We start from the raw sequence: 26,763 nt of genomic DNA, 5'->3' as shown, positions 1-26,763 counted from the left end.
GAGTTTGGTGTACAGGTTAATTACATTCAACAGGAAAACAGGAGGAGAGAACAGGTCTAGGGGAGAGTGCTCCTTACTGTAAATGTCAGGTTCCAATTTTTTAGAAACTGTCTTTGATCAAAACTGTGCCACTCTAGGAAGGGAGAGGACTCTCTTGTCTAGTGGCTTCTTGGATCCAATAAGTATGGACTTTTTTTTTTTACATAATTCCACTGTCCCCTTTCAGCACTTCCTTATTATTTCCCTGTTGCTAAGAGCAAGAGTTACTAAGGCCTTCAAATCTTTGCTCCCTCTGTACGTCATGGGGAAACAGCTTGAGGCCCCCTTAATTGACAGGCCTCTTTTTCTTCACATTGATTTGGACAGTTCCTTCCCAGAACAGGTTTAGGAGACCAAGGGATGGTATTGTTAGAAGGTACTTTGCTTTCTGATTGCATAAGGGAGTTGAAATTTTCACTAAATAAGACTGAAGATACCCTAGAAAAAAAAGAAATATCCTACACGTGTTGGTAATAATTTTAAGTTCCTGGATAAAGATGAAGAAGAGTCATTATCCAATCCCTGTGAAAGAAGGTGGCAGAGGCATTTGAAGGGGCAGAAATTTGGTAATCTTTACCTGGTGGGGCTGTCAGGACTGGGCTGGTGAATACTGAGGGAGTAGTCTTGGAATCAGCATTGGCCTTGGGACAGCCTTTAGGCAAAAGGGTAATGACCTTTTAGCCACTTTATTATAAACTAGCCTAATTGTGGGTTAAAAAAAAATTAGTGACTGTGATGGAGTTGTCATTATCCATTCTGCATCTCTATGCTGCTTTTACTCATCATCACTGCCTTATGCAAGAAAACTTAATGTGTATTAAAAAAAGTCTTAACTACCTTCCTGCAGATAACCCTGACCAGTGATGAAGAATCATGACAGTGCTGAAAGTGCTACACCTCTGTTTCTTTTGCTTCTCCTGATCATTGACACTGCCTTAGGTCAGGAGTTCAGCTGTGAACTATAAACATTTGGAATCAACCACTACATAGACCTGATTATTGAAATCTGGGATGCTGTCTTTCTGAAGTGAGGGAGCAAAACCTAAAATTTCTAGTCTTCATCTTCTTCTAAATTTAGTCATTTTTCAGGGACCATTAAAATTGTGGGTTTTTTCTTTTGTTTTGTTTTGCTAGCAGCTAGGTTGTGCAGTGGATAGAGTGCTGGGTGTGGAGTCAGGAAGACTCATCCTCTTGAGTTCAGATTTGGCCTCAGACATTTGCTAGCGGTATGGCCCTGGGAAGTTACTTAAACCTGTTTGCCTTGGTTTCCTCCTCTGTAAAATGAGCTGGAGAAGGAAATGGCAAAACCAGTCCAGTTTCTTTGCCAAGAAAACCCTGAATGGGGTCACGAAGGACATGACTGGGATATGACTGAAAAACAACTGAACAATCTTTAAAAAGTTTTCTCTTTTTTTCCTAGAACATTGCTAGTGCCAAATTTTTCCCATCCCCAAGGTTAGAGCTGTCCAGCAATGGACCTAAAATAATTTGAATGGTAGAAAGTCCCCTAGAACAACTCTTAAGACCTTGACACCAAGAAGTGAGATGGGATAGGCTGGGATTTCTCCACCTTCCTGTCTTCTTCCTCACCCCACCCCAGCATGTAGGTTAAGCTAGTTCTATTTCTAAAAGCCAAGGAAGATGTTCCCAAGACTTTTTTGGGAGGGAGATGAGAGGGCTAAGGGGGGAGAGTATGGCTAAAGCTCTGAGTAGTGATTGTTGCTGTTTCCTGATGACCTCGGTCCACAGAGACCTGGCTTCCTGTTCCTTATGGGTTTACATAGAGTCAGGGACCTTCAGATTTTGTGGATATCCCAAGGCAGTATGAGTTTCCACACTCTGCCTTGCTGAACAGATGGAGAATAGGGGGACCTCTGTATATCAGCACACTGAATGCTCTAGCCTTGTTGAGTTATCCTTTCTATGCTACAGCCAAATAAACCTTTATGTTAGCTGTTACATGAACTATAAATGTCCCATTTCATTCCACTATTGGTCCTAAACTGCCAGAGGACTGGCCAGAATAAGGATCAGCCCACCACACCAACAAAACCAAACAGGTTGGAGGGGGATAGAAATTGCATTCAAAGTTAGTACAGAATTAAGAAAATACCATCCAATACCAAGGAGTCCACTTAACTAGACATAAGTATTCAGATAATACAATAACAAAACACCCCTTATAGACATAAAAGAAGATTTAAGTGATTGAAGAGATGTTAATTCCTCATTGTTGTGACGTGCTAGTATAATAAAAATAACAATACTACTTCCAGGCGTACCCCCTATAGCAGCCATCTCAACTTCACTCATAGTGGATTGAGTCCACTGCCCTCTGGTTCTACGTGGTCCTTTGGTTCTGCCCTCATACACTTATTGTTCATGAACCCCCTGTGATATTTCTTTGTCAGAGTCAGCAAGTAGATTCAGCTACCTCAAAGAAAAGTCATTTTTCTAAGGCTGCATGGTAAAGACAGTATCTATACTGTATTCCCTCCTTAAACCTATGTTGCAATCTCACATAAATATATATAACATCCTTGGGAGGGCAAACTAGGTGGCACAGTGGATGGAGCACTGGGCCTGGCATCAGGAAAGCTTGAGTTTGAATCCGGCTTCAGACTAGCTGTGTAGCCCTGGACAAGTCACTTGACGTCTGTTTGCCTTAGTTTCCTCATCTGTAAAATGGGGACAGAAGTAGTACCTACCTCCCAGGAGAGTTGTTGTGAGGATCAGATGAGATATTTGTAAAGCACTTAGCACAGGGCCTGGCACATAGTAGGTATTTAACAAATATCTGTTCCTTGTTCTTTTCCATACCTACCATGCATGCTTAATACTCTTAAATTTCTTTTTAATGGAATATTTAGAACAAGCTAGTAAGTATCAGAGGTAGGAATTGAATTCAGATCTTTCTGACTCCAGTCCCAGTACTCTATCCACTGTGTCACCTAGCTGCTTTGGATTATATTAAGAATCATTCCACACTTGGAAAGAAATTGCAAGATTTCAGGTGAAAGAAGACCTTTATAAAATGACAGTGAAATGCCATCTGAAATCCCAGCCTTTGACAAACCCATTATTATAAAATAATAGTGGGGTGTGTGTGTGTGTGTGTGTGTGACACACATATCAACAGTACATTGAAAGTATTTTAAGTTAATAACTTTGACCCCCTCAGAAGGAATGTCAATTAAGTTGTCATGGCTATCATTAAATTACTTGTAATACCTCAGTGTTCATTTCAACTACCTGCTTATCTTCTTAAAAAATAGTAAGTTTACATAAAGCCTTTAAGGTTTGTAAAGCACTTTACATATATATCTCTTTTGACCCCCACAATGCTCTTATAAGGTCGATGCTATTATCATCCTTATTGTGCATGCAGATGCACAAACTGAGGTTGAGAGGTTAAGTGACCCGCCCAAAGTCGCAGAGCTAATAAGGGTCTAAAGGAAAATTGGAATTCATGTCTCCTTGACTCCAGGTTCAGCACAATATCTACTATGCCTCCTAGATACTTAGAGATAAAGTAGCTGTATGAATGCCTTTTTAGTGTCCATTGACAATATACTACTGGACTAGAGTTAGAGTCCAATATTTATCATGTGAATTTTTGCAACAATAAAAAATTTTAAATATTGTCAGAGGCAATCCCTGTGTAAAAAGTAATTCTAAATGAAACATTGTTTTTGTGATAAAAACTCTTTACCCCCACAAAATGAGGCAAGTTGCAGTAAAACTTGTGGATTTTTTTTAAAGAAAGAGGTAAAACACCTCTTTGTACAAAAATACTTATAGCAGCATATTTGGTTATAACAAAGAAGTGCAAACAAAAGTGTGTGCCCATTAATTAGGAAATGACTGGACAAATTACAATATATGGATGGAATGAAATGTTTATTACATTTAATAGTAAATATTAATAAAAATTAAGCCCTTACTACAAGCCAGGCACTGTGCTAAGCAGTAGGGATAAAAAGAAAGGCAAAAACTTAGTGTTTCAAAATCAAGGAGCTCACATTCTAATGGAGAAGACAAGATGCAAGTAATTGTACACATTAGGTGGATAGATACACGTGGTGGGGAGAGAGGGAGGAGGGAGGGAGAGAGAGTGAGAGAGAGAGAGAGAGAGAGAGAGAGAGAGAGAGAGAGAGAGAGCAAGAGAGCGAGCACAAATAGAAGGTGATCTCAGAAGGAAGTCACTAGCCCTAGGAGAGACCAAAGGTGGGATTTGAGCCTTGATATTGAAAGGGATAGAGTCATAGAAACCTGGGGATACACATAAGAACTGATACAGTTAAGTGATCAGAACCACGAGAATAATGTATGCAGTTACTACAAAATTGTAAAGGAAAACAGTTTTGAAAGATTTTATGAACTCTGATCAATTCAATAACCAGTCATAACTTCAGAAGATAAGTGATTTAGCACCACCTCTTGGCAGAGAGGTGTATATTGTAGGTACAAAATGAGTTATGGATTTTCAAATATAACAAATGTTTGTTTGTTTTGCTCAAACATACTTGTTACAAGGGAGAGCTTATTTTGTGAGGAAAGAATTGTGATCTTGCAAAGAAGCAATCAGGTGGAATTAGAGTAGCAGAGTAACAGGAAGAAGTATAGCCTACTAGCTGCTCCACCAAACATCCTATGAGAAGATCTAAAAAATGCACCAGACAGAATTCTGATTGGGAAATCCAAGAGAAAAAGTCACAGTAGGACATTTTTCCAGCCTAGAATGGTTTAGGGAGACAGGCAGAGGTTTGAGGACACTAGGGACAGGATCTGGCCAGGAATGTGCTAGATGCAGAGCATTACAATTTCCAGGGGCTGAAAAAGAACTGATACTGGGCATTGGAGCAGGAAGAGATCCGAGGGCATCCCTGAACTAGCACAGGGTAGAGCATGAGTGCCATCTGACAGGTCTCTCATCTACTTCCCAGCTCTGAATCAGACAGGGAGAGTAGGGGAATCTGCACATAGGAGGAGGGTGACTAAAGAGCACTAGCTGTGTAATTAACAAAAAAACAAGTTCAGAAGCAAACAGTAGCTCTGTGGCTCTGATCCCAAGAGCAGAGCAGAGATTTGATTCTACCCTCCAGCACAGTGTGGAAGCCTGCAGTGGAACGACCAGGGCAGGAGTCCCAAACCAAAGGGGAGCTAGCAGTTCTGTCACTCTGAACCCGCACAGGCTCCCAGCAGGCTCATAGTCACAGAGTGGGACACCGGTCTGCCAAACTCCTAACCAAGGACAAGCCAACATACCCAAACCTGGGTCAGGAAATTGCAAAGCTCAGACCAGGAGGGCATGGAGCCAACTTTTACCTAGGATTGCATCCCTTTGAGAGCACTGAAAGCTTGCAGGCTCCCCCTGTCCTGAACTGTGAAAACAGAAGACAGGCTCAGGCCAGACATAAATATTATAAAGTTCAAAGTCGAGATGGCTAGATGAATGAGCAAAATCAAAATTGAATCCCACTATATAGAGCTGTTATGGTGACAGGGAAGCTCAAGACACAAGTCCAGAAGAGAATGACTCAAAGACATTTATGAGGAAAACATCAAAGAAAAATGCAGCTTGGACACAAATCCAACCAGAATTCCTGGAGAGTTAAAGTAAGATTAAACAGAGAAAGAGCTTTTTTAAAAAGCATTTTAAAAACCAAATGAGAATGTTAGGGGGAAAATTGGGGCAGAGGGGAATGAGTGCTATGGAAGAAAGTTATAGAAAGAGAATTAGCAGTTTGCAACAAGAGATACAAAACCTTACCCTAGAAAATAACTCCCTGAAAATTAGAATTGACTAAATAGAAGCTAATGACTTCATAATATATCAAAAAATACTTTAAAAAAAAAAACAACCACGGCAGCCAGGTGGCACAGTGGATAGAGCACCAGCCCTGAAGTCAGGACGACCTGAGTTCAAATCCAGCCTCAGACCAAACACTTGACACTTACTAGCTGTGTGACCCTGGGCAAGTCACTTAACCCCAGTTGCCTTAAAAAAAAAAGTTAAAAGACTGAAAAAAAAATAAATGAAAATGTGAATTATCTCATGGCAGAAACAGTTGACCTGGAAAAAAATATCAAGGAGAGATAATTTAAGAATCACTTGGACTACTTGAAAGTCATGACCAAAAAAAAAAAGAATATAGTTATCACATTTGAAGAAATGATAAAAGATATTATTGCCCAATCCTCTTAGAATAATGGGCAAAATTTAAAGAATTCACCAGTCACCTCCTGAAAGAAAAATCAAAATGAAAACTCCCAGGAATATTATAGCCAAAATCCAGAACTCCTAGGTCAGAGAAAAAATACTTCAGGCAGCCAGAAAGAAAGAATTCAAGTATTAGGGAGCCACAGTCAGAATCACACAAGATTTAGGAGCCACAAGCCAAAGGAGTAGAGCATGAAATGTGATATTCCAGAAGGCTAAAGATCTAAGCTTACAATCAAGAATAATTTACCCAGTAAAACTGAGTATAATCCTTGGGGGAGGGGGCACAGTTGGGAGAGGGCAAGGGAAAAACAAACTTTTAATGAAATAGAGAACCAAGCATTTCTGATGAAAAGCTCAGAGCTGAGTAGAAAATGTATATACAAACACAGAAATCAAGAGAAGCATAAAAAGGTAAACATGCATGAGCAGTCATAAGAGACTAAACAAAGTTAAAGTATTTACAATCTACTGTGGGGAGATCATAAATGTATCCCCTCAGAACTTTATCATCTTCAGAGGTCACAGAGGGCCTGGGAGTGATTCAGTTCTGTTTTGCTTATGTTAAAAGTTAAATAGGGGCTAGAGAAGAAGACTAGAGTGGGAGAGAAGGGAAGTAGAGAAAGAATGGGGAAGATTATTTCACATAAATGGAATGTACAAGGAGGAATCTATACAGTAGGGAGGAGGGATCTCTACAGGGGAAGAGGTAGGACTGGAGCTATATATGCAGGGAGGAGGCCACGCTTGAATGCCACTTTCATTTCAGCTGGTTAAGGGAGGGAAGAATACACACAGCTAGGGAAAGAGGAAGCAAGGACAAGGAGAAGGGGTAGATTAAAGGAGAGTTTAGTCAGAAACAAAATACACTCTTAAAGCAGGGGTGAGGAAAAAAGAAAAAGGACAGTAATAAAAATTGGGATGAAGGGAAACACATTTGTCCTAAATTTGAAAAGGCTGTCTACAGTAAGTGCCTCCACCATTTCTCTCACTCTCTTCTTAACTTTTTACAGTCTCATTTCCAACTTTATCATTTAAACAAAACACATCTTTACGAAGTAACTAATGCTCTCTTAATTGGCAACTCCAAAGGCAAGTCTCCAGTCCTTCTTGGCCTCTTTGTAGCCTTTCTAACTTGAGGTTACCCTCTTCTCCCTGATCCTCTCTTCCTTAGTTTTTAGTATACCTCTCTTTCTCTGCTGGTTCCCCTGCCTTTCTGACTACTTCTCTGTCTCCACTGGATCTTCACCCAAATCACACCCACTAACCAAGAGTCACACAGGGCTCTGTCCTGAACCCCCTTTTCCTTCTGTACTACTTGAGGATCTCACTGGCTCCTATGGATTTAGTTATCATCTCTATGTTGATGATTCTTAGTTCTTCTTATCCAGCCCTAACCTCTCTCCTGACTTCTAGACTTACATCTCCAGCTGCCTCTCAGACATCTTAAACTAGATGTCCGGTAGACACCTCCAACTCAGCATATCCAAAACTGAACTCATTATCTTTCCCGCTAAAATTTTTCTTCTTCCAAACTTATCTATTACTGTTGACTCCTCCGAGTTCCCCAGGCTTACTCTGCCTCCTCCACAGCCATTATTTTGCCAGGGTCTTTCAGTGCACCTTTGCAACATTTCTTGAATATTCCCCTGTCTTTCTTCTGATACTGCCCCTGCCCTGGTGCAGGCCTCCATCTCCTCACTCCTGGACTATATGAAAATCTACTTTGCCTGCCACTTCTCTAGTCATCATCCAAATCAGCTTTCCTAAAATGCATTTCTGACCATGTCAGCCAATAAATATTAAGTGCCTGCTCTGTGCCAGGCACTGTGCTAGTGAAACAGAAGGAGACAAGGTACAGCCCCTGCCCTCAAGGACCTCACAGTCTCATGGCAGAGATAACATGAAAACAAAAACATACAAACGATGCCTATAGAAGGCAAATAAGAAATCATTAACAGAGGGAAGGAAATGAGAAAGTATTCCTATAGAAGATGGGATTTTAGTTGAGACTTTAAGGAAAGCAGGTAGGTCAGTAGGTGGAAAAGGGCAAATATTCTAAGGTAACAGTGTTTATGGGAGCAGGCTGATGATTCTAGCCCAGTGCCTCTTCTGTCTGAGTAGAGCAGAGAGGTGGCATCTCCCTTGCACTAGCCATTCTCTCCTCTTTTCCCCATCTTGACCCTTTAGTGAACCAGGTCACTGCTTTTTATTCATACTTTCTCCAAAGTTTTAACTTTCATGGGTGATTGTCTGTATTTACATGGTAAAATTGGCTGTCATTAAGGTTTTTAATTGGGCTGAGTATTTTACATCTAGTTTTTAATCAAAATCTGAGAAATGATTCATATAGGTAGAAAAGAAAGTCTTGTCTCTGATCCGTTTTATGGTTACCACGCTGATTAGAGACCTCCTGGTTTAGATCGACTCGGCAGTAAAATTGAAGTTTGATGAAGTGGTAGTCTTTCTTTTCCTTTATTTTTAAGATTAACTTAGTATAAGTCTTTTCAGCTGTTGCTCTTTCCAGTTTGTTTATGGTTCATGCTTCCCCACTTTTACTTTGTAGGCAGTTGACTTACCATCTTTTCTTTGTGTTTTTGTTTTATTTTTCTCATGCATTGTGCTTCCTGTGCCAAGTTGAGCCTGTCGATGCCCGCCCTGCTGCGGACCGAGGACTAACAACTCGACCAGGTATTGAAAAACTTGCATAACTTCTACCTGATCAACCTTCTCTGAGCATGCTCTGTGGTCTACTTAGGCTGAAGAGACCTTTATTTCCTTGTTATAACCTTCCGTAAAGCAATATCTGTTGTAAATAAGATTAGAGCACTGTTAAAATAGCAGTGCCACTGAAGCCTTTTTTTCTATTCTCAAGGCCAAAATTAATAAAACTTATGTCTAATCACTTTTTCTTCCCCTTGTCATGATTTTCCCCAGCTAATAATTAACCAATATTTCTTTTGTTTATGTATTTATTTGATTTTTAATTTATGGACTAAAATAAGCATTTTCATAGCATAGTATAATTAAAAGATGATTGCACATGAAACTACAAGTCTTTTATATACAACTTGCTGTTCGTTTTAAGTATATAATAAAAGTTTCATATAAGTTTGGGTTTTTTTTTTCTTTTTTTTTTCCCTCCCTCACCTTGCCCTAGAGATGGCTACCATTAGACACAAATATGTATAGACATGTAAGGTCATTCTAGACGTACTTCTATTTATCAGTACTTTCTCTGGATGCAGATGGAATCTTCCTTCATATGTCCTTTGTAGTTAATTTGGGTATTTATAATGGTCAGATGACTTATTCACTCAAAGTTGTTCTTAAAATAATATTGCTGTTACTGTATACAACATTCTCTTGATTCTGCTAATTTTGCTCTTCATTATTTCATGCAAGTCTATCCGTGTTTTTTTAAGATCATCAAGCTCATTATTTCTTATAGCACAGTAATAAAATGCCTAAGGATTCCCATTGGAACAAATTACTAACTATAGCAACTATTTTTAAAATTATTATAAGGAAGAGCATGAGGAGTCTTGTATTGTAGTAGGGAAGGGAAAGGAAGAATGGGGGAAATTATCTTATGTGAGGTACACAAGGAAACATTTGTACAGTGGAGGGACAAATATGACAGGGAAGTCAACAATGCTTAAAACTTTCATCAGAACTGGTTCAAGGAAAGAAGAGTATATGTACACACACAATTGGGTAAAGAAATTCATCTTACCTAACAGGTAAGTAGGAAGGGAAGGAGATAACAGGAAAGGAGGAAGATAAGAAGGGGGAAATATTAAGGACAGTGGTGGTCAGAAGCAAAACAGACTCTTGAGGGGACAGAACGAAAAAGAGAAAGATAATAGCAATTGTTACTGTGAGTGTAAATGGGATGAGCTGACACCCAAAGTAGAAGAAGATAGCAGAATGGATTAGAAACCAGAATCCAACAATATGTTGTTTACGAGAAGCACAGTTGAAACAGAAAAACACTCAAAACAGAGAAAAAAATTAAAATAAGAGACTGGAGAAGAATCTATTGTGCTTTAGCTGAGGTTTAAAAAAATAAAGGCAGGAATAGCAGTCACAATCTCAGACAAAACAAAAACAAAATTGCAAATCCAAAAAGAGGTAATATCACTTATTGGAAAATGTATGCCTCAAATGTTATGGTATCCAAATTCATGAAGGAAAAGTTAAATATGTAACAGGAGGAAATAGTAAAAATTATACCAGTGGGAACCTCAGTTTAACCCTCTCAGACTTAGAAAAATCTAACTATAAAATAAAAAACTGGAGGCAGCTAGGTGGCACAGTGGAAAGATCACTGGCCCTGAAGTCAGGAGGACCTGAGTTCAAATCTGGCCTCAGACCAAACCCTCGACACTTACTAGCTGTGTGACCCTGGGCAAGTCACTTAACCCCCAGTTGCCCTTGAAAAAAAAAAAGTAGAAAAAGCTTTTGACAAAATACAACACCTATTTCTGTTACAATCACTAAATAGAGCTTTTTAAAAAATCATTAGTATCTAAAACCAACAAATATCATCTGTAATGGAGATAAACTTTCCAGTAAGATTGAGTATGAAGCAAGTATGTCTATTATTACCATTATTATTCTAAACTATTATTGTATTAGAAATGTTAGATATAGTACTAATATATGAAAAAGAAATTGAAAGAATAAACATAGGCAAAGAGGACACAAAACTATCACTTTTTGCAGATGATATAATAGTGTACTTAGAGAACTGTAGAGACTACACAAAAAACTAATTGAAAGAATTAAAAACTTCAGCAGAGTTCCAGAATATAACCTAAGCCTATACAAATTATCATAATTTTTATATATTACCATTAAAATCCAGCAAGAAAAGCTAAAAAGAGAAATTCCATTTAAAATAACTGCAGACAATGTAAAATACTTGGGATTCTGCCTGCTAGCACACACAGAGGAACTGTATGTATACAATTACTCTTCATACAAATACAAATCTGAATAATTGGAAAAATATTAATTGCTCATGGATAGACCAAATCAATATGATAAAAATGACAATACTATTTAAATTAATTATTCAGTGCCATACCAGTCAGTCTACCAACAAATTACTGTATAGAGCTAGAAAAAAGGGAATCAGTGAAAAACATGTAAAGGGACCTAGTAGTAGTACTGTATCTTGGATTTTACTACAGAGCTGTAATCTTTAAAAATAATTTGGTACTGTATATGAATTTTCTGCTAAGTACTTCTTTGGCTGCACCCCACAAATTTTGGTATATCTTCTAGTTGTTATCATTATCTTTAATGAAAGCAAAGCAAATACGCACAGTAACCTAGTGTTTGATAAACCCAAAGACCCCAGCTCTTAGGGCAAGAACTCACTATTTGACAAAAATGGCTGGGAAAACTGGAAAATAGTCTGGTAGAAACTAGACACAGACCAATATCTCATGCCGTTTGCCACGATAAGTCCGTAATGAGTAAAAGATGTAGACATAAAGGATGATCTCATAAGCAAATCAGGGGAACAAAGAAGAAATCGCCCGTCATATAATTTTGATTAAATGAAATGTAAATGTTTTTGTACAAACAATGTAATTAAATTTAGAAGAAAAAGAAGAAACAGGGCAGGAGGTAATGTCAACATCAAGGTTCTCTGATAATGGTCTCATTTCTCAAATATATGAGGAACTGAACCAAATTTATAAAAGTAAGAGCCATTCTCTTGACCACTGATAAATGGTCAAAGGATGTGAGTGACCTGCCTATTGGCAGTGTGCCTTTCTGTACTTAGCTAGTTCTCTCACCAGGAGCATGCTTGAAGCCTTTCAAGTAAAATAGATTGTGGCAAAGCGCGTGTTCCTCTGGCATAGTCTTCAAGAACTCAGCATCCACCATCATTCTGTGATGAAATGCATCAGAGTAGGGTTTGAGAAAGTCAGGAGAGATGTTAAATTACAAATTCTGTTACTTGAATAGAAATATTCTATTTAAGCTTTCAAAGGAAGAAATCAGAGCTATTAATAGTTATATTAAAAAGTGTTCTAAAATCACTAATAATTAGATAAATACAAATTAAAACAACTTTGAAGTTCTGCCTCACATCCATCAAATTGACTAAAATGACAGAAAAGGAAAACGACAAATACGGGAGGGGATGTAAGAAAAATAGCTACACTAATGTGTGGTTTATGGATCTGTGAACCAGTCCAACCATTATTGGGAACAATTTGGAACTGTACCCCAAAAGCTATAAAACTGTGCATTCCCTTTGACCCAGCAATATTACTATGAAGTCTATATCCCAAAGAGATCAAAGAAAAAAAGGAGAAGTATCCGTATGTACAAAAATATTTATAGCAGCTCTTTTTCTGGTAGCAAAGAATTGGCAACTGAGGAGATGCCTATCAGTTGGGAAATTGCTGGACAAGTTATGGTATATTAATATGATGAAATACTATTATGCTGTAAGAAATGATGAAGGGAATGGTTTCAGAAAAACCTTTATGAAATAATGCAAAGTGAAGTGAGCAAAACCAGGAGAAGAGTTTACACAGTAAGAGCAATATTGCAAAGATAATTACTTGTGAAAGATTTAGTAACTCTGATCAATACAATGATCCACCATAGTTACAAAAGACTCATGAGGAAAAATGTTATCCACCTCCAGATGGAGTTGATGGACTCAGAGTGCAGATTGAAGGGGTTTTTTCCCCTCTTTCTTTTTCTTGTTGTTTCTTTCTTTCTTTTTGGAATATGACAAATATGTTTTGCATGGCCTCATATGTATAATGGGTATTGTAACTCTTTCCTTAAAAAATTAAAAGATAGGCTTTTATTTTGTGGTGAAACCTGTAATCAAAAGCAATCCAGTCTACTTTCCTCCTCCTGTTCAATTCTGGGCCCAGCTCACTGTCCCTTTGCAGTTTTTGTCCAGAGATATATGTTCCCTTCTGACCATCCACCTGCATAGCGTTTTCTTGAAAATAAGTCAATAAGTATTCTCTTGAGTGATTATGAATCTTAGGAGGCTCGGAAATGTGCTGGGGGTTTGATTGTAGTCAGCACAATGTCATCCACAAATTTATGTATCTGGAAGACTTCACCATACATGATGAACTAGTTTTTTATAGAATTTCTCAATTTCCTTTTTCTGTGCTGTGAAAGTGAGCTCATAAGTTGCAAATATTTTTATAGTAGTTTCTTTGCAAAGTACTTGTCACGAACATTACAAGATGATGTAACCAAGTAACCCATGAAATGATGATTGGTTTTTTTTTTCCTCTGCATTGTGAGGATAAAATTGGATGATATTTGTAAAACTCTTAGCATAGTGCCTGGCACGTAGTAGTTGCTATATAAACTTTAGCTGCTGTGAGTCAGTCTTCAACGCCATTTTCCTTTCCAGTAAAAACCATCTTTCAATTTAGCTGTAATCTCCTTTTGTCTTTTTGCTTCATTAAAACAACAGTGCCAAGATTAATACAGTTCAGTTCCTATAGAAGTCTGTCTACTTTTTTGTCACTGGACCAGGATCCTACCTTTAGAGAATAAATAGCTAAGTAAAAATTGTGTGGTTCTTACCATATTCTTTCCCTTTTTTCACTACTTTGCCAGTATCATTGCAGAAACAGAAGATCTTCTCATTTAAGACTGAGGACTATATTATATTTTTCTTTATTTCATTAGTTTTCATGGCCAAAGAATTCATCACCAAGTAAACTACCTATTGGTGATGGGCTTTTCTTTACTTAGCAGTTCCTTCACCAAGACTACTTGAAGTCTTTCAAATAGATTGTAGCAGAGCTCATGCTCCTCTGGCGTAGTTTTCAAGAACTCAGAATCACCATCATGCTATGATGAAGCATCAGAGTAGGGCTTGTGGAGGTTAGAGAGTTGTTAAATTATAAATTCTGTTAGTTGAATAAAAGCATTCTCAAAAAGGTTACTTTCTAATTCTTTGCTGAGCTAATTATACTCTCAAGTAAATAATACTCTACTAGAATATTTAACTCAATAAACATTGATTTTGCCACTCATTCAATAAATATACTTTTAACACGATAGGAACAAACCTCCAAAGCAGGCTTATTCAGTAAGTTAAATAATTGTTGTTCAAGCATTTAGTTGTGTCTGACTCTTCATGACCCTGTGGATCATACTGCCCATGGGGTTTTCTTGGCAAATATACTTGAGTGGTTTGCCGTTTTCTTCTCCAGTTAAATAGCACTCAACTTTAATATCGTTTACCCAAAGAGAAAACATAGGAATACCTACAGTAGACTGAATCATATGCCCTAAAGAATAAAAATTTTAATATATTATTTAATTACGATTCAATGTAGGTTCTGGACTGACAAACATTAAAACAGAAGAGATCTCAGAAGTAAAGATGGATGCGGAGTTCCGACATGATTCGGGATACGAAGTGCATCATCAGAAATTGGTAAGTAGAATAATTAAGCTTTTGTTATAAACCCTTTTGCTTTAAATGTCATTCTACAAAAGCATATACTTCTTTTATCTGTATTCCAGTGGTGCAGTGATCCAGTCTATGCCAAAAATTGACTTTAGAATAATCTTAGAATCATAAGGCATTGCCCTAGAAGGATAGAGGCAAACTGGATTATGCGATGGAATAAGAAAAGTTAGAGAAAACCATTTTTACTACCTTCCCCTATTTTTCAGAACCATGTTTGTCCAAATAAAGGCCACACATATGTGTCCCTGTCTAAGCAGTGTCGCACAGCTCTGATCACTACCACTTCCCAGGCATTCCAGCATCCCCCCTCTGAGGCTTTCTGATCTCCCTGGTTTTGTTTTGGTTTTTTTTTCTAGGGGATTGAAGGGAGTCCTTTGATCTTGTATTTATCTGGACATGTTACCTTGTAGCCTATGTCTCTGGCCAGTCTCTGGTCTTATTGGGAGACTACCTGCTTGTTTGCCTGCTTTGGCACTGGTTTTGCTGGCTCACTCCTTTTCCTTTCAGCCAGCTTTGTGGCTGACTTTTTGTACAATTTGGGGGTGGAAAAAATCACTACAGTTTCTCATGGGATTTCATAATCATTATTTGGTCTGGTGCACATTTCAGATTTTGCTGGAGTGGTCTTTGGGAGCTGACCAGAAACTCCCAAATTGATTTTTTTTAAATTTCCTTTTTTAACAAGTTTTTTCAGTATTTTTTATTTTTATATTGTGTAAATTTCATCCTATAGCCTCCTAAATTTCCTTCCTTTCCACCGAGAGCCATCCTTTATAATTTTTTTTCTTTTTTAAAGAAAAAGGAAGAAAAAGATTTACAAAACTGACCAAAATACCAAAAATTCTGACAATACATGCAATGTACCATACTCATAGACCCTTCCTTTTTATGAAAGAGTAGGGGGAAATGTCTTGTCATAACTCTTCTTTGGATCCAAGCTTGTTCTTTTTAACTTTGCAACATTGATTTTTTTATCATCTTGTGGTTGTTCTTTTCTTTTACATTGTTGTAGTTGTGTATATTGTTTACTTTGCTCTGCTACTTCACTTTGCATTAGTTCACATAAGTCTCTCCACACTTTTTGGCATTCATCGTTTCTTACAACACAGTAATATTTTATTACATTCTGTGCCACAATTTGTTTAGCCATTCCCCAGTCAATTTTCATCTACTTTATTTCCAGTTTTTTGCTGCTACAAAAAGTGCTGCTGTAAATACCAAAACAGATTTTCAAAAATACCTGAGGAATAAGCAAATTTGGGGTAGTTCTGTAGACTATAATCATCACTCTTGGGGGAAAAAAAACTCCTTCAATAATAATTAGATATTAAAGTAACCAAGAAATGTAAAAGAAATGAACATTTCACTTAGACAGACAACCGTGACATAAACTTTCTAGTTACATATGTAAAAATGTCTTCAGCAATAATAAATTTTTTTGCTTGCTTTCAAGGTATTCTTTGCTGAAGATATGAGTTCAAACAAAGGTGCAATCATTGGACTCATGGTGGGTGGCATTGTCATTGCAACAGTTATTGTCTTCACCTTGGTGATGCTGAGGAAGAAACAGTATACATCTATCCACCACGGTGTAGTAGAGGTAGGTAAAATCAGTTGTGTATTTGTCAAATGGTCATTAAGGAATGGGTGCTGTGGGAATTGTGAAATTACACATAGCCTAAAAACCACCTCGATGCAAAAGTCACCAAAATCTCGATTCAAGTTAGTTCGACATTTATTAATAAATGGTTATTTTAGCATTTTATTAACAAAATTTTGCATTTGTTAATAAAAGATACTTAAGCAACTGTATTTGGCTTTCTTTTATTCAACAAATATTTATCAAGCACCTATTAAGTATAAAATAGCATACCAAATGCAGACCCACAATGATGTCCCTCAGTTTCCTCACTTGAAAAATGAAAACATGGGATTCAGGATCCTCCGAGGTCTCTTCCAGCTTAGATCTATAATACCTCGTTCCCTTTACAGACTCTAATCAGATTCCACCCAGATAAATCTTGGCTCAAAAATAAAGTTATGCAGAAGCCTTCAAATAAGCAAAATGTAATTCATCAAGCATTTACTGAGCACATCCTGTGTTTTATACTAGTCTCTGAAGATATCAAGATAAAAATAAAACAGCCTCTGTCCCTAAAGAAGCTTATATTCTACTGAGGAATTGCAGCATGTACACAAGAAAATAAATCCAGTATGTTTTGAAAGGTACCCCGTAAAAACTGAGAGAGTCAAAAAAAGGCTTCATTGAGAACATAGGATCTGAGCGTAGCTTTGAAAGAAGAGGATTATGAGACAGATATGAGAGTGTGCATAGGGGACAGCCTGTGTACTTCCACCCAGAGCCAGATTCTCAAGGACCTTAAACACCATGCTGTGGAGTATGTCTTTATCCTAGAAATAATAAGCTCCTGATGATTTTTGAATAGGGCAATTAAGTGATGAGACCTGTGCCTTAGGAAAGTTACATTGGCAGCTGTGTGGAGGTTAGATGGCAGAAGAGAATAGTAGGAAGCCGGGCCATGAAGAATAGAAAGTTGTTACCATAATGTAGGCAAAAAACCATGAGGACCTGAGCTGATGGCTGTTGATAATAAAAAGGAAAATGCTGAACAGAAGTCTTTGATATGAACAAAGAGAGAAAGGTGTTGCCATCACCAGAATCAATTTTCCTCATATTTTTAATGTTATTACAACCTCATCCACTATTTTATCTCTTTTCTAAGAAGTATACTCATAAATTTGATTTGATTTATTGGCTTTTATGTCAAACCAGACAAGTGATAATAATGGCAGTTTTCATTGAAAATTTTAAAATCAAAGGTGACTTCCCAGCGTTTCACTGAAAGTACCATATGCAAACAGCTCTGCATAGAAGAATAACATGAAAAAATGTTATTGGGGATCTTATTTAGAAACTGAATATTATTTTTATCCTTCTACTTTTTACTCTCCAGTGATCTTAATGAACCTTGCATTTTAAGTAAGCAGTAAATACTGCTGCAGTGTAATTAAAGATCTTAAGAATTTTTGTCCTAATTACCAGCCCATTACCATAACAAGTTATGAAAAAATAAATGCTAATACTTTCTGTGTAAACACAAAGATGATGAAAATACTTTGAGAGGCCAGGGTGGGTGTGTGTGTGTGTGTGTGTGTGTGTGTGTGTGTGTGTGTGTGTGTGTGTGTGTTGCTATTTTAGATAAAAAATCAGTTTCGCTAAATCAATAATTTAGGAGATAATTAGTGAAATCATGAAAAGGGTACCATAAGATGGATTCTAAGGATTCCTTCAAATCGATAGTCCTCCTAGTGCATTTTAAATGGTTTGCAAAAGATCAATTGGCACACCATTTCTATTTCCCAGCTCATTAGTAAAATTCTAAGATCTGGAAAAACCTCACATTTTCCCATCCAACATTTCATTTTACAAATAAGGAAACTGAACTCACTAACAGTGTGACTCAGGGCAAGTCATTTAACCTCAATTGCCAAAACAAAGCAAAACAAACAAACAAAAATAAGGAAACTGAGGCCCTGATGTCACATAGCAAGGCAAAAACAGAACTGGGACTAGAATCTTAATCTGGTCCTGGCTTCTAGCCTCCTGTTGCCAGCCAGTTAAACTTCTCGTAGCCATCTGGGAGATGTGATGCCACTGACGCTTCAACAGAAAAAATTGTGGACAATTAATCCCATGGATAATCCTCAGATGTCATTTTATTCAACATTTAAAATCATCTCAACCAAATTGTTTACTAGAGAATATCCCAATCTGTCACCCAGATGTGATTATGCTAATGAGAAATGAAACAAACAAGTAGAAGGTAGACAGAAGCATGAAACTTGGATAGTCTCTAAATTATTAAGCAATTATAAATCAGTAATTATTAAGTAATAATCAAGAATTGATTGTGACTAAAATTGGAAAGACCCCACTTTTCTTATGCTGTGGTTTTTGAACCCATTATCCTTTCAGATTTATGCCCTCTATCTGCTTCTTGCATAAGAACTGCTTCCTAGTTCTATTCATTCCTTTTTTGTTCTTAGCTGATAACTTCATAGGAATGACAGTATAATTAGAACAGTAAATCAGTGCATGACTGGGCAGTAATGAACAGCCTTCTTTGTTCTTGTTTTCCAGTTCAGGAAATAAACAGGGAATTTTCTAATTTGAAATGTTTCACATGTACAGATCTAGTTTGTTCAGTTGTGTCTGAGTCTTCATGACCTCATTTTGGGTTTTCTTGGCAAAGATCCTGGAACAGTTTGCCATTTCCTTCTCATTTTACAGATGAGGACACTGAGGCAAACAGGGTTAAGTGACTTGCCTGAGATCGTACAGCTAGTATCTAAGGCCAGCTGTGAGCTCTAGCCTTCCTGACTTCAGGCCCAGTGTTGTCTTTACTAGCTGCTGTCTAGTCTGTTATACATCTCAGTAAATTACAGAGCTGCCCTTTTTTTTTCTGCTCTTTTTTTGTTGGGGGGAAGGGGAGGGACAGAGGGAAGTAAGGCGATAGGACTTAAGCGAAAAGCAACTATCTTTCCCTTCAGTTGTGTTAGGTGCAAAGGAATCTAGCTTGGTTCTTCTAAAGCACACCATCTCTGCTCTTCTGGAATACTGAAGAGTTATAGGTTTGTTCTGATGGGGCCTTGAAGGAAGGTGGCATCACGGCTGGCCTCAGCATGATTCCCTTTCCACTCTCCCACCACCACTCCTACTATTCCAACTGAGCACAAGACAATATAATAGTAACATACAGAAAGGTATTTCCAGATGGAACACAGTCTGAATTAAAATTGTTGAACAACAGTTAAAACAACTGAATGGACAATATATTCTAAAATGGTCACTTCCACCAGGTGATTTATGATTTCAGGAGAGAAGCCTGCCCTTCCCTAGGACTGGTAGCAATATAACAATGGGAAATAGGAATAAGGAACCTAGGGAAAATAAGACTGAAGGCCACATGAGGTTGGCTTAAGATAGAAGTACCTAAATTAAACATCATCCTCTTGAGGATATCACTTTATACTAGAGTTGACTTCAGAGACTGAAAAGATGATCTGTGAAATTCCCGGATGTTCCCCTACTCTTGATGAACGTAGGTCATTATTCGTAACTATTAACATTCATGTGCTTTCCAGAAGAGATAAAAATAAAATATTCTGTCAGTAAGACATCATTATTCTTCCTTTCTGAATTTTGAAAATAGGTATGTTCTGTATCACCCTAGCAAGAAAATAATAAAAAATCAAAACAGTTCTCCATCTGTGATGTAGCACTAATAAAGTGTTTCGCAGCATGTTAAAATAGCTTGTTCAGATGATCTCTTCCCGAAAGACAGATTAGATTCCGTAATGTGACTTTGTATTAAATCTCCAAATCTTTGATGATGCAGTTTTTAACTATGAAGTTGTTGGTAATGACACAAATGCCAGTTAAAGCAAGGTGACCTCATTTGTTGCCTTCAAACCAGATCAAAAGTAAGTGGAGAAGATGGGAAAAGATTTGTGACTAAATCGTTCCCTTATGCAAACTGATATTTAGAGCAGACTGTACTATTGCCCCATAAGACAAATTGAGTTGTTATGAAGTGGACCATTTTACTCTGAGGAAATGAGTCAGGGAACCTTGGTCAGCTTTAACAAGAAGATATAACAGGGAGAATTTCAAGACTATGTGCTGCCCACTCATCAGATATATACTTAATAATTTGAACAATTAATGGGGGAAATGGGCAGCTAAGAGGCACAGTGGGTAGAGTGCTGGGCCTGGAGTTAGAAAGACTCACCTTCCTGAGTTCAAATCTGGCCTTGGACACTTACTAGCCATGAGCAAGTATTAACTCTGTTTGCCTTAGTTTTCTGATCTGTAAAATGAGCTGGAAAAGGAAATGGCAAATCACTCCAGTATCTTTGCCAAGAAAACCCCAGATAGGACCACAGAGTCAGAAATAACTGAACAACAACAATAGGGGAAATGCTTTTGACTAAAACTATATGACTAGAAAGGCTAGGGAGCAGTACAGGTTACATGTGCTCCAACTCCATCTGAAATTAGCCTGTGGTATCTGTAACACCATCCTTCCTCACAGTTGCCAATTTCTAAAAGTATACATGTAATGTGCCAACCTTTGGGCTAAGCCTATGGGATAACTAGTCCTCATACGAAGTTAAGAAAAATAGAGAGGTATTTGTAAGTATGCATGAGTTTTTCTTCAATGTTTTTCAGCTCCATTCTATTCAGAGTATGAGACAGACCTAGCCTCATCCCATACCAGCCATGTTTTAATGGGTGTACTTTCGTTTGGTTTTTGTCCTATTTTATTTTCACCACAGGAAATTATGGACTTGGGGACAGGTTCCATAAACTTTTCTTTGAACGATGAGTAAATAGGGTATGGTGGAAAGAGCTTCCTGGATTTGGAGTGAGAAGTCCTTGATTCCAATTCTAACTCTTTACTTGAACTAAAGCAAGTCACTTAACCCATTTTAAGTTAACTTACCTTTTGTTTAGTGAGGGAATTGACTTTACCGTGAATATCAAAAGTAAGAAAGAAATATATACCAAAATATTCAGGGCAACACTTGTGGTAGTTAAAAAAATTAAACTAAAATAAGAACCTGTCAGTAGCAGAAATTGATAAATAAATTGTGGGAATATGAAATACAGTTACAACTATAAGGAATTCAGAAAAGCACAGGAAAATGTTAGAATGTATGTAGAATAAATGGAATTAGGATACCAAGAACTATAATAGCATAAGTGAAAACAACACTAAAAAGTTCTGATTAACTACAGTGACCTATCTTGATCCAGGAATACATATTATGAAACATATTTCCTCTCTATAAATAGGTAAATGACTATAGATGTAAAATGTTGCACATGCGGTAACAAATAATTTTGCTTAATTACTTTTCTTTGTTATATGGCAAGGTTCAATTGGGAGGCAGTTGTATATAAAGAAATTATGATGGTTTAAAAAGAAAAGGCATTAATAAAACTTTAATAAGATAAAATAAAATGAATAATTAAGTTAATTATCTTTAAAGACCTGTAGATTTTATGACCTAAGTAAAAATCAAGGGACTAATTCCCTTCTCCTCTGTAACAGAAAAGGAAATCATAGGATCATAGATGCAGAGTTAGAAGGACCTTCAAGGTCCTCAGGTCCAACCCTCTCATCTTACAGTTCAGGAAACAGCGGCCCAGAAAGGTTAAGTAACTTGCACAATGTCACACAGGTAAAGGAGCAAAGCCAGGATGCAAACCCAGTTCTTCTGACTCTAAATCCAGCACCCTCTCCACTTCACCACATGCTGAATCAATAAAATACCTATTTATGAGAGTTCATATTTAAGGAGACCTTCTACCATATGCATGATAAAAAATGCAGTTACTAAAACAATTAAATGTACATTTTCTTAAAGAACAGGTGCTGTTTTTTATGTAAGGGTGCCTATTTCATTTAAAGAATTTAGTAGGGGCAGCTAGGTGGCATAGTGGATAGAGCACCGGCCCTGAAGACAGGAGGACCTGACTTCAAATCTGGCCTCAGACCAAACACTTGACACTTAACTAGCCGTGTGACCCTGGGCAAGTCACTTAACCCCAGTTGCCTTAAAAAAAATGGAATTTGGTAAACGTCATAAATTTTAGAGGCAAACCATAACCTATTGTTTCTGTTCGTCTTCAGTTATCTTTAGGAAAGAAGTAAAAAAGATTTAGAAGCTCTGAGAGTGAATATTCTATTTATTGAACTCCTGTCTTTAAAAAAACAAAAAGTACGAGTTACAAGAGACTAAATATTACAGCGTGTTAAATCTAAACAATCACATTAGCCCTGAAATTCTGCTTTGTATCTTTAATTTGATACAGCACCATTGTACTGTAATGATTGAAGAAGGACACTGAGCTCTGGAAGAGCAAGAAATAATAGTGTGACTCTGGAGCTCTCTCCAGGGAACTTGTGAGGTAGAAAGCCTTTAACAGTAGCATCTTTGAACTGAGTATACAATCATTCCCAACCAAAAGGTCTTTTGGCTTCACTTGAATAATATTGACTAAACTTCTCTGAGATAGATTAAAATAAATATAGTAAGAAGAACTGACCATAAGATTGAGTATTTTCCCATACAATCTTGGTTCTCCCCATCAGTCAGCCCTTTAGTGAAGATGTGGTGAAATTTCTCAGAGAACCCTTGGATTCAATCTAATCAGAATGTTTTATCACAACTAGTAGTTTATTAGTAAGAAACGTGCAGGAGGTGCCAGTATTTAAAGAGAATGATCTTTGGCACTTCTTATGAACTTAGATGAGCAGTTTGGAAAAAGAAGACATTCCCAATAGGTACAATTACAACTATTGGTCTAGTAACAGATTCTGTTTTAGGTGGACAAGCAGTCATGGTATTGAGCACCACCTGGTGGCCATAGAATAGAGCCAGTCAACCTACTCCAGAGGTCACCAGTCAACCAAGGGGGGATTCAATCTGTCACCCCAAGAAGGTGTGAAAACTAACAGAAATGACCGTGTTAGGTGATAGTGAATACCGTATTATAGATATGCTATTCTGTGTGCACGTGAAAAGCATTACTAAGTTCTTTTTCCTTTGCATTACACATACATGTTAGTTGCAGGAATGGATCAAATTAGTTACCTAAGTCTCACTTGTATGCCTTTTCAGATTGATGCTGCAGTTACCCCAGAGGAGCGCCACCTTTCCAAGATGCAGCAAAATGGCTACGAAAATCCAACTTACAAGTTCTTTGAACAGATGCAGAACTAGACCAATATTATGTTGGACAGCAACATGATTGCTTTTCTGCCCATCAGTGTTCATTTATAGAATATTGTGGAAAGGAAAAAAAAAACTCCCGGTTTTATTATTTCCTCATTATACTCTTCTGACAGCTGTGCTGTAACATAATTAGATGCCTGAATATGAATTAATGCAAATCAGTAACATTCTCTTTATTTACATTGCAGCCTTTAACTACATTATTAATGAATGGTTTTGTGTGATATAAAGATTTTAGCTGTACTTAACTAATGCATGAGTAGATTCTCTACCTGATTATTTATTATGTATCTCTGTAGCCAGTTGCATATTATTCTTGTGCTTTGTGATGAAATATTAAGTCCTAAATGAAATATGCTTTAAGATTCAAGGGGGGGATGCTTTTTTATTTATGTGGAACTTTAGCTGCTTTTATTTGCTGGGGTTTTTTTTCCTTATCACTATGCATTTAAAAGCAAAACTATACTTTTTTTTAAAGTATTCCAAATGAGTTAGTCTTTTTCTCTTCTGTAGTTGCATTTTGTTGTACAGATTATTGCCTCTGCTATATTAGTGATATAGAACTCATGAGAATACATATATGTTTCTTTGTGCCTGTTTTATGTGCACATTTTAGACATTAAAAGTTGAAGCTCTTCTCCTTTCCTACACCTTGCCCCCATAGTTCATTTGCTCTTAAAAGAAAAAAAAAAGATAAATCTCTGTTGATTTTGAGCACTTTCTTATTGGGGGTTAGGAATCTGAGGGGAAATAGCCTGCTGTTCTCAAATTACCAGGAATTATCCAAAAATTTCTGCAAGATGATTGTACAGAATCATTGCTTATGAATCAATTGCTTTATACACAGTGTTACATAAATAAATTGAGTAAAATAACACTGGGCAAGAGTTTTATTTGAAATATGTAAAGCAGTTATTATTAAAAATGAACTTCTTAAGTTTGAAAGGCAGTGAGTTTCCTAGTTGACCAGTCTCGTTTTATTCATTATTCCAAAAAATAAGATAAAATATATATAGAAAAGGCCTGATTGGACAAATACAAACACTTTAGAGAAAAATTATCAAAATTTCCATTAATTAGTTACTGCTGCCAGTAACTGAATCAATGATGCTGAGATAGTTTTAACTATAGTTGTTTTTTTGGTTTTTGTTTTGTTTTTTTTTTGCTTAGAGCACAGGCTACACTGAAAACTTACCAATCGGTCAGGGGGCCCAGACTATCAGTTTTAGTAACCTTATATAGAATGTGAAGAAATAAGCAATATAGAAAAATGGAATTTTACAGAAAGCAGGAGAGAAAGATGAGGGTATACATGTCTAAAACAACTAACAGGAAGGGAAAGATAAAAACTCCTGTCAGTCTGTCAAAACTGACTTGATTTCCAACAACCTTGATTTTGCACGCAGTGTGACCTCCTAGCTTCCTAGAACAGTGTCTGGAAGATCAAAATAGAGAGTGATGCAATATCCTCTTATCATAATGGTGGCATGAAGTCTGAGCCAGAGTTTCTTTCCCATAATAGTCTTTCTCCTATCACAGATAGCAAGAAGCCTGAGCCAGAAATTCTTTGTCACATACCCCTTTAAAATTTGCCTTCAGTTTAAAATAAAATAGTGGTGCAAAATCAGTGGTGTGCTATTAAATGGGGAGGGGGGGAAGGGAATAAGCATTTATAGAGCGCCTAATATGTGTTGGGCACTGTGCTAAAAGCTTTTTATAATTATTTCATTTGATTCTCACAAAAACTCTGCAAGGTGGGTGTTCTTGTTATCCCCATTTTACAGATGAGGAAACTGAGGCAGACGGAAGTTAAATGACTTGCCCAGGGTGACACAGCTCGTAAGTATCTGAGGCCAGATTTGAGCTCAGGTCTTCCTGCCTGTCAGCTTAGTACTCTATCTACTGTACTGCCAGCTGCTTCTAAATGCTTACTTAATAATACATTTTTTAGATTTATCTGCATTAACATTTTCTCTGTCAGTTAAGTCTGGATAATAAAAAAACAATAAATCAAGGCCTGATTTGCCTATTTCTGAGATACAAATGCTCACACCAAAAATTTGACAATCTGTACTCCCAAGTCAGTTTGAGCTAGTTTCAATGCATGCCCCGTTAATATAAACAGATACGTTCTTGGAGAAGTGTCATCGTACTTGTGTGAAAGATGTTACTGTATGATACTAAAACAAGTCCAAAGAGAGAAACCTTATTTATTATAAAACTGGCTTTCCTCACTGATTCTGCTTTTACTAGGTTCAGCTGCAGATGTAAGAGGGAAAAAAGCAGCAGTGCTCAGATCCCAATTTCAGCAATGTTGGAAAAATAGTTTTATACTCAATGAAAGGTATAACTTAGACCAAAGTTTGTAGTGAGTTTAAAACTTTGCCCTCAACTATAAGAAGAATTCTTAAAATAAGAGAGCAGATGCCTTCCAGAAGATGAGACTGGGCTGGAGAATGGAAATTACTTGTCTATGGTCCTAGGAAGTCTACTCCTGAGAGATTTTTCTCGTGCCCCAATTCATGCTTGCTTACTGTAAATAACTTTCAATGGGTAAATCATAGAACAAGAATGGCCAGTACTAGGATGAAGTAATAACTCCTTGCTGGTGAATTGAGAGGAAATTCAAACATGGGCCAATTATACTTCTGAATTATTGAAGCAGAAATTTGAAAGTAGATATGTTACAATGACTTTTTTCAACAGAAACAAATGTGGTTATTTCACTAGATTCAGAAGATAGCCTTTAGCCAAATATAGTACTAATTTATGTTAAAAGCATAAGAAGCATAGGCATGAGAGGGCCATTCTTTAATCAAAAGAATTTAACTAAAACCAAGAGCTAGAATTATCAGCAATGGATATATAACAAGCTTTTCAAGTATAAATGGAGTAAAGCAAGGATGATCCCTGCCTACTATTATTTGACAGTTCTAGAAATGCTACCTATAAAAAGATAAAAATAAAACCAAATTATAAACATGGGCAAAGAAGGGCCAAAATCATCCAAATTGTAGACAACATGATAGCATACTTAGAAAACCCAGAGAATCAGCAAAGAAACTAATTGGGATGATTAATAACTTCAGTAAGGTTACAGAATAATTTTAGAAAACCATACAGTAACTTTTAAAAAAAAAAGGAAGAAATGATGAAATTCCCCAATCACAAAAGCACCAAATGTCTT

At 37.0% G+C, this 26,763-nt stretch overlaps 1 protein-coding gene across 2 annotated transcripts in view; it reads left to right on the top strand.

The window, feature by feature from the left end:
* Positions 1 to 24,451, top strand: part of APP (amyloid beta precursor protein) — a 171,291-nt gene extending 146,840 nt beyond the window's left edge. For both annotated transcript variants that reach the window (XM_020995844.2, XM_020995845.2), the window contains 4 exons: positions 8,900 to 8,953; positions 14,614 to 14,714; positions 16,204 to 16,350; positions 23,463 to 24,451. In XM_020995844.2, the coding sequence (XP_020851503.1) occupies positions 8,900 to 8,953; positions 14,614 to 14,714; positions 16,204 to 16,350; positions 23,463 to 23,564 (404 nt within the window). In that variant the 3' untranslated portion in view covers positions 23,565 to 24,451. The remainder of the gene's footprint in view (positions 1 to 8,899; positions 8,954 to 14,613; positions 14,715 to 16,203; positions 16,351 to 23,462) is intronic.
* Positions 24,452 to 26,763: the final 2,312 nt, after the last annotated feature.

Source organism: Phascolarctos cinereus, unplaced genomic scaffold, assembly GCF_003287225.1.
Source record: "Phascolarctos cinereus isolate Bilbo 61053 unplaced genomic scaffold, phaCin_HiC Scaffold_726;HRSCAF=1367, whole genome shotgun sequence".
NCBI classification, from domain to species: Eukaryota; Metazoa; Chordata; class Mammalia; order Diprotodontia; family Phascolarctidae; genus Phascolarctos; species Phascolarctos cinereus.
The sequence above is the reverse complement of the archived record's forward strand: the minus strand, read 5'-3'. Positions and strand labels throughout refer to the sequence as shown.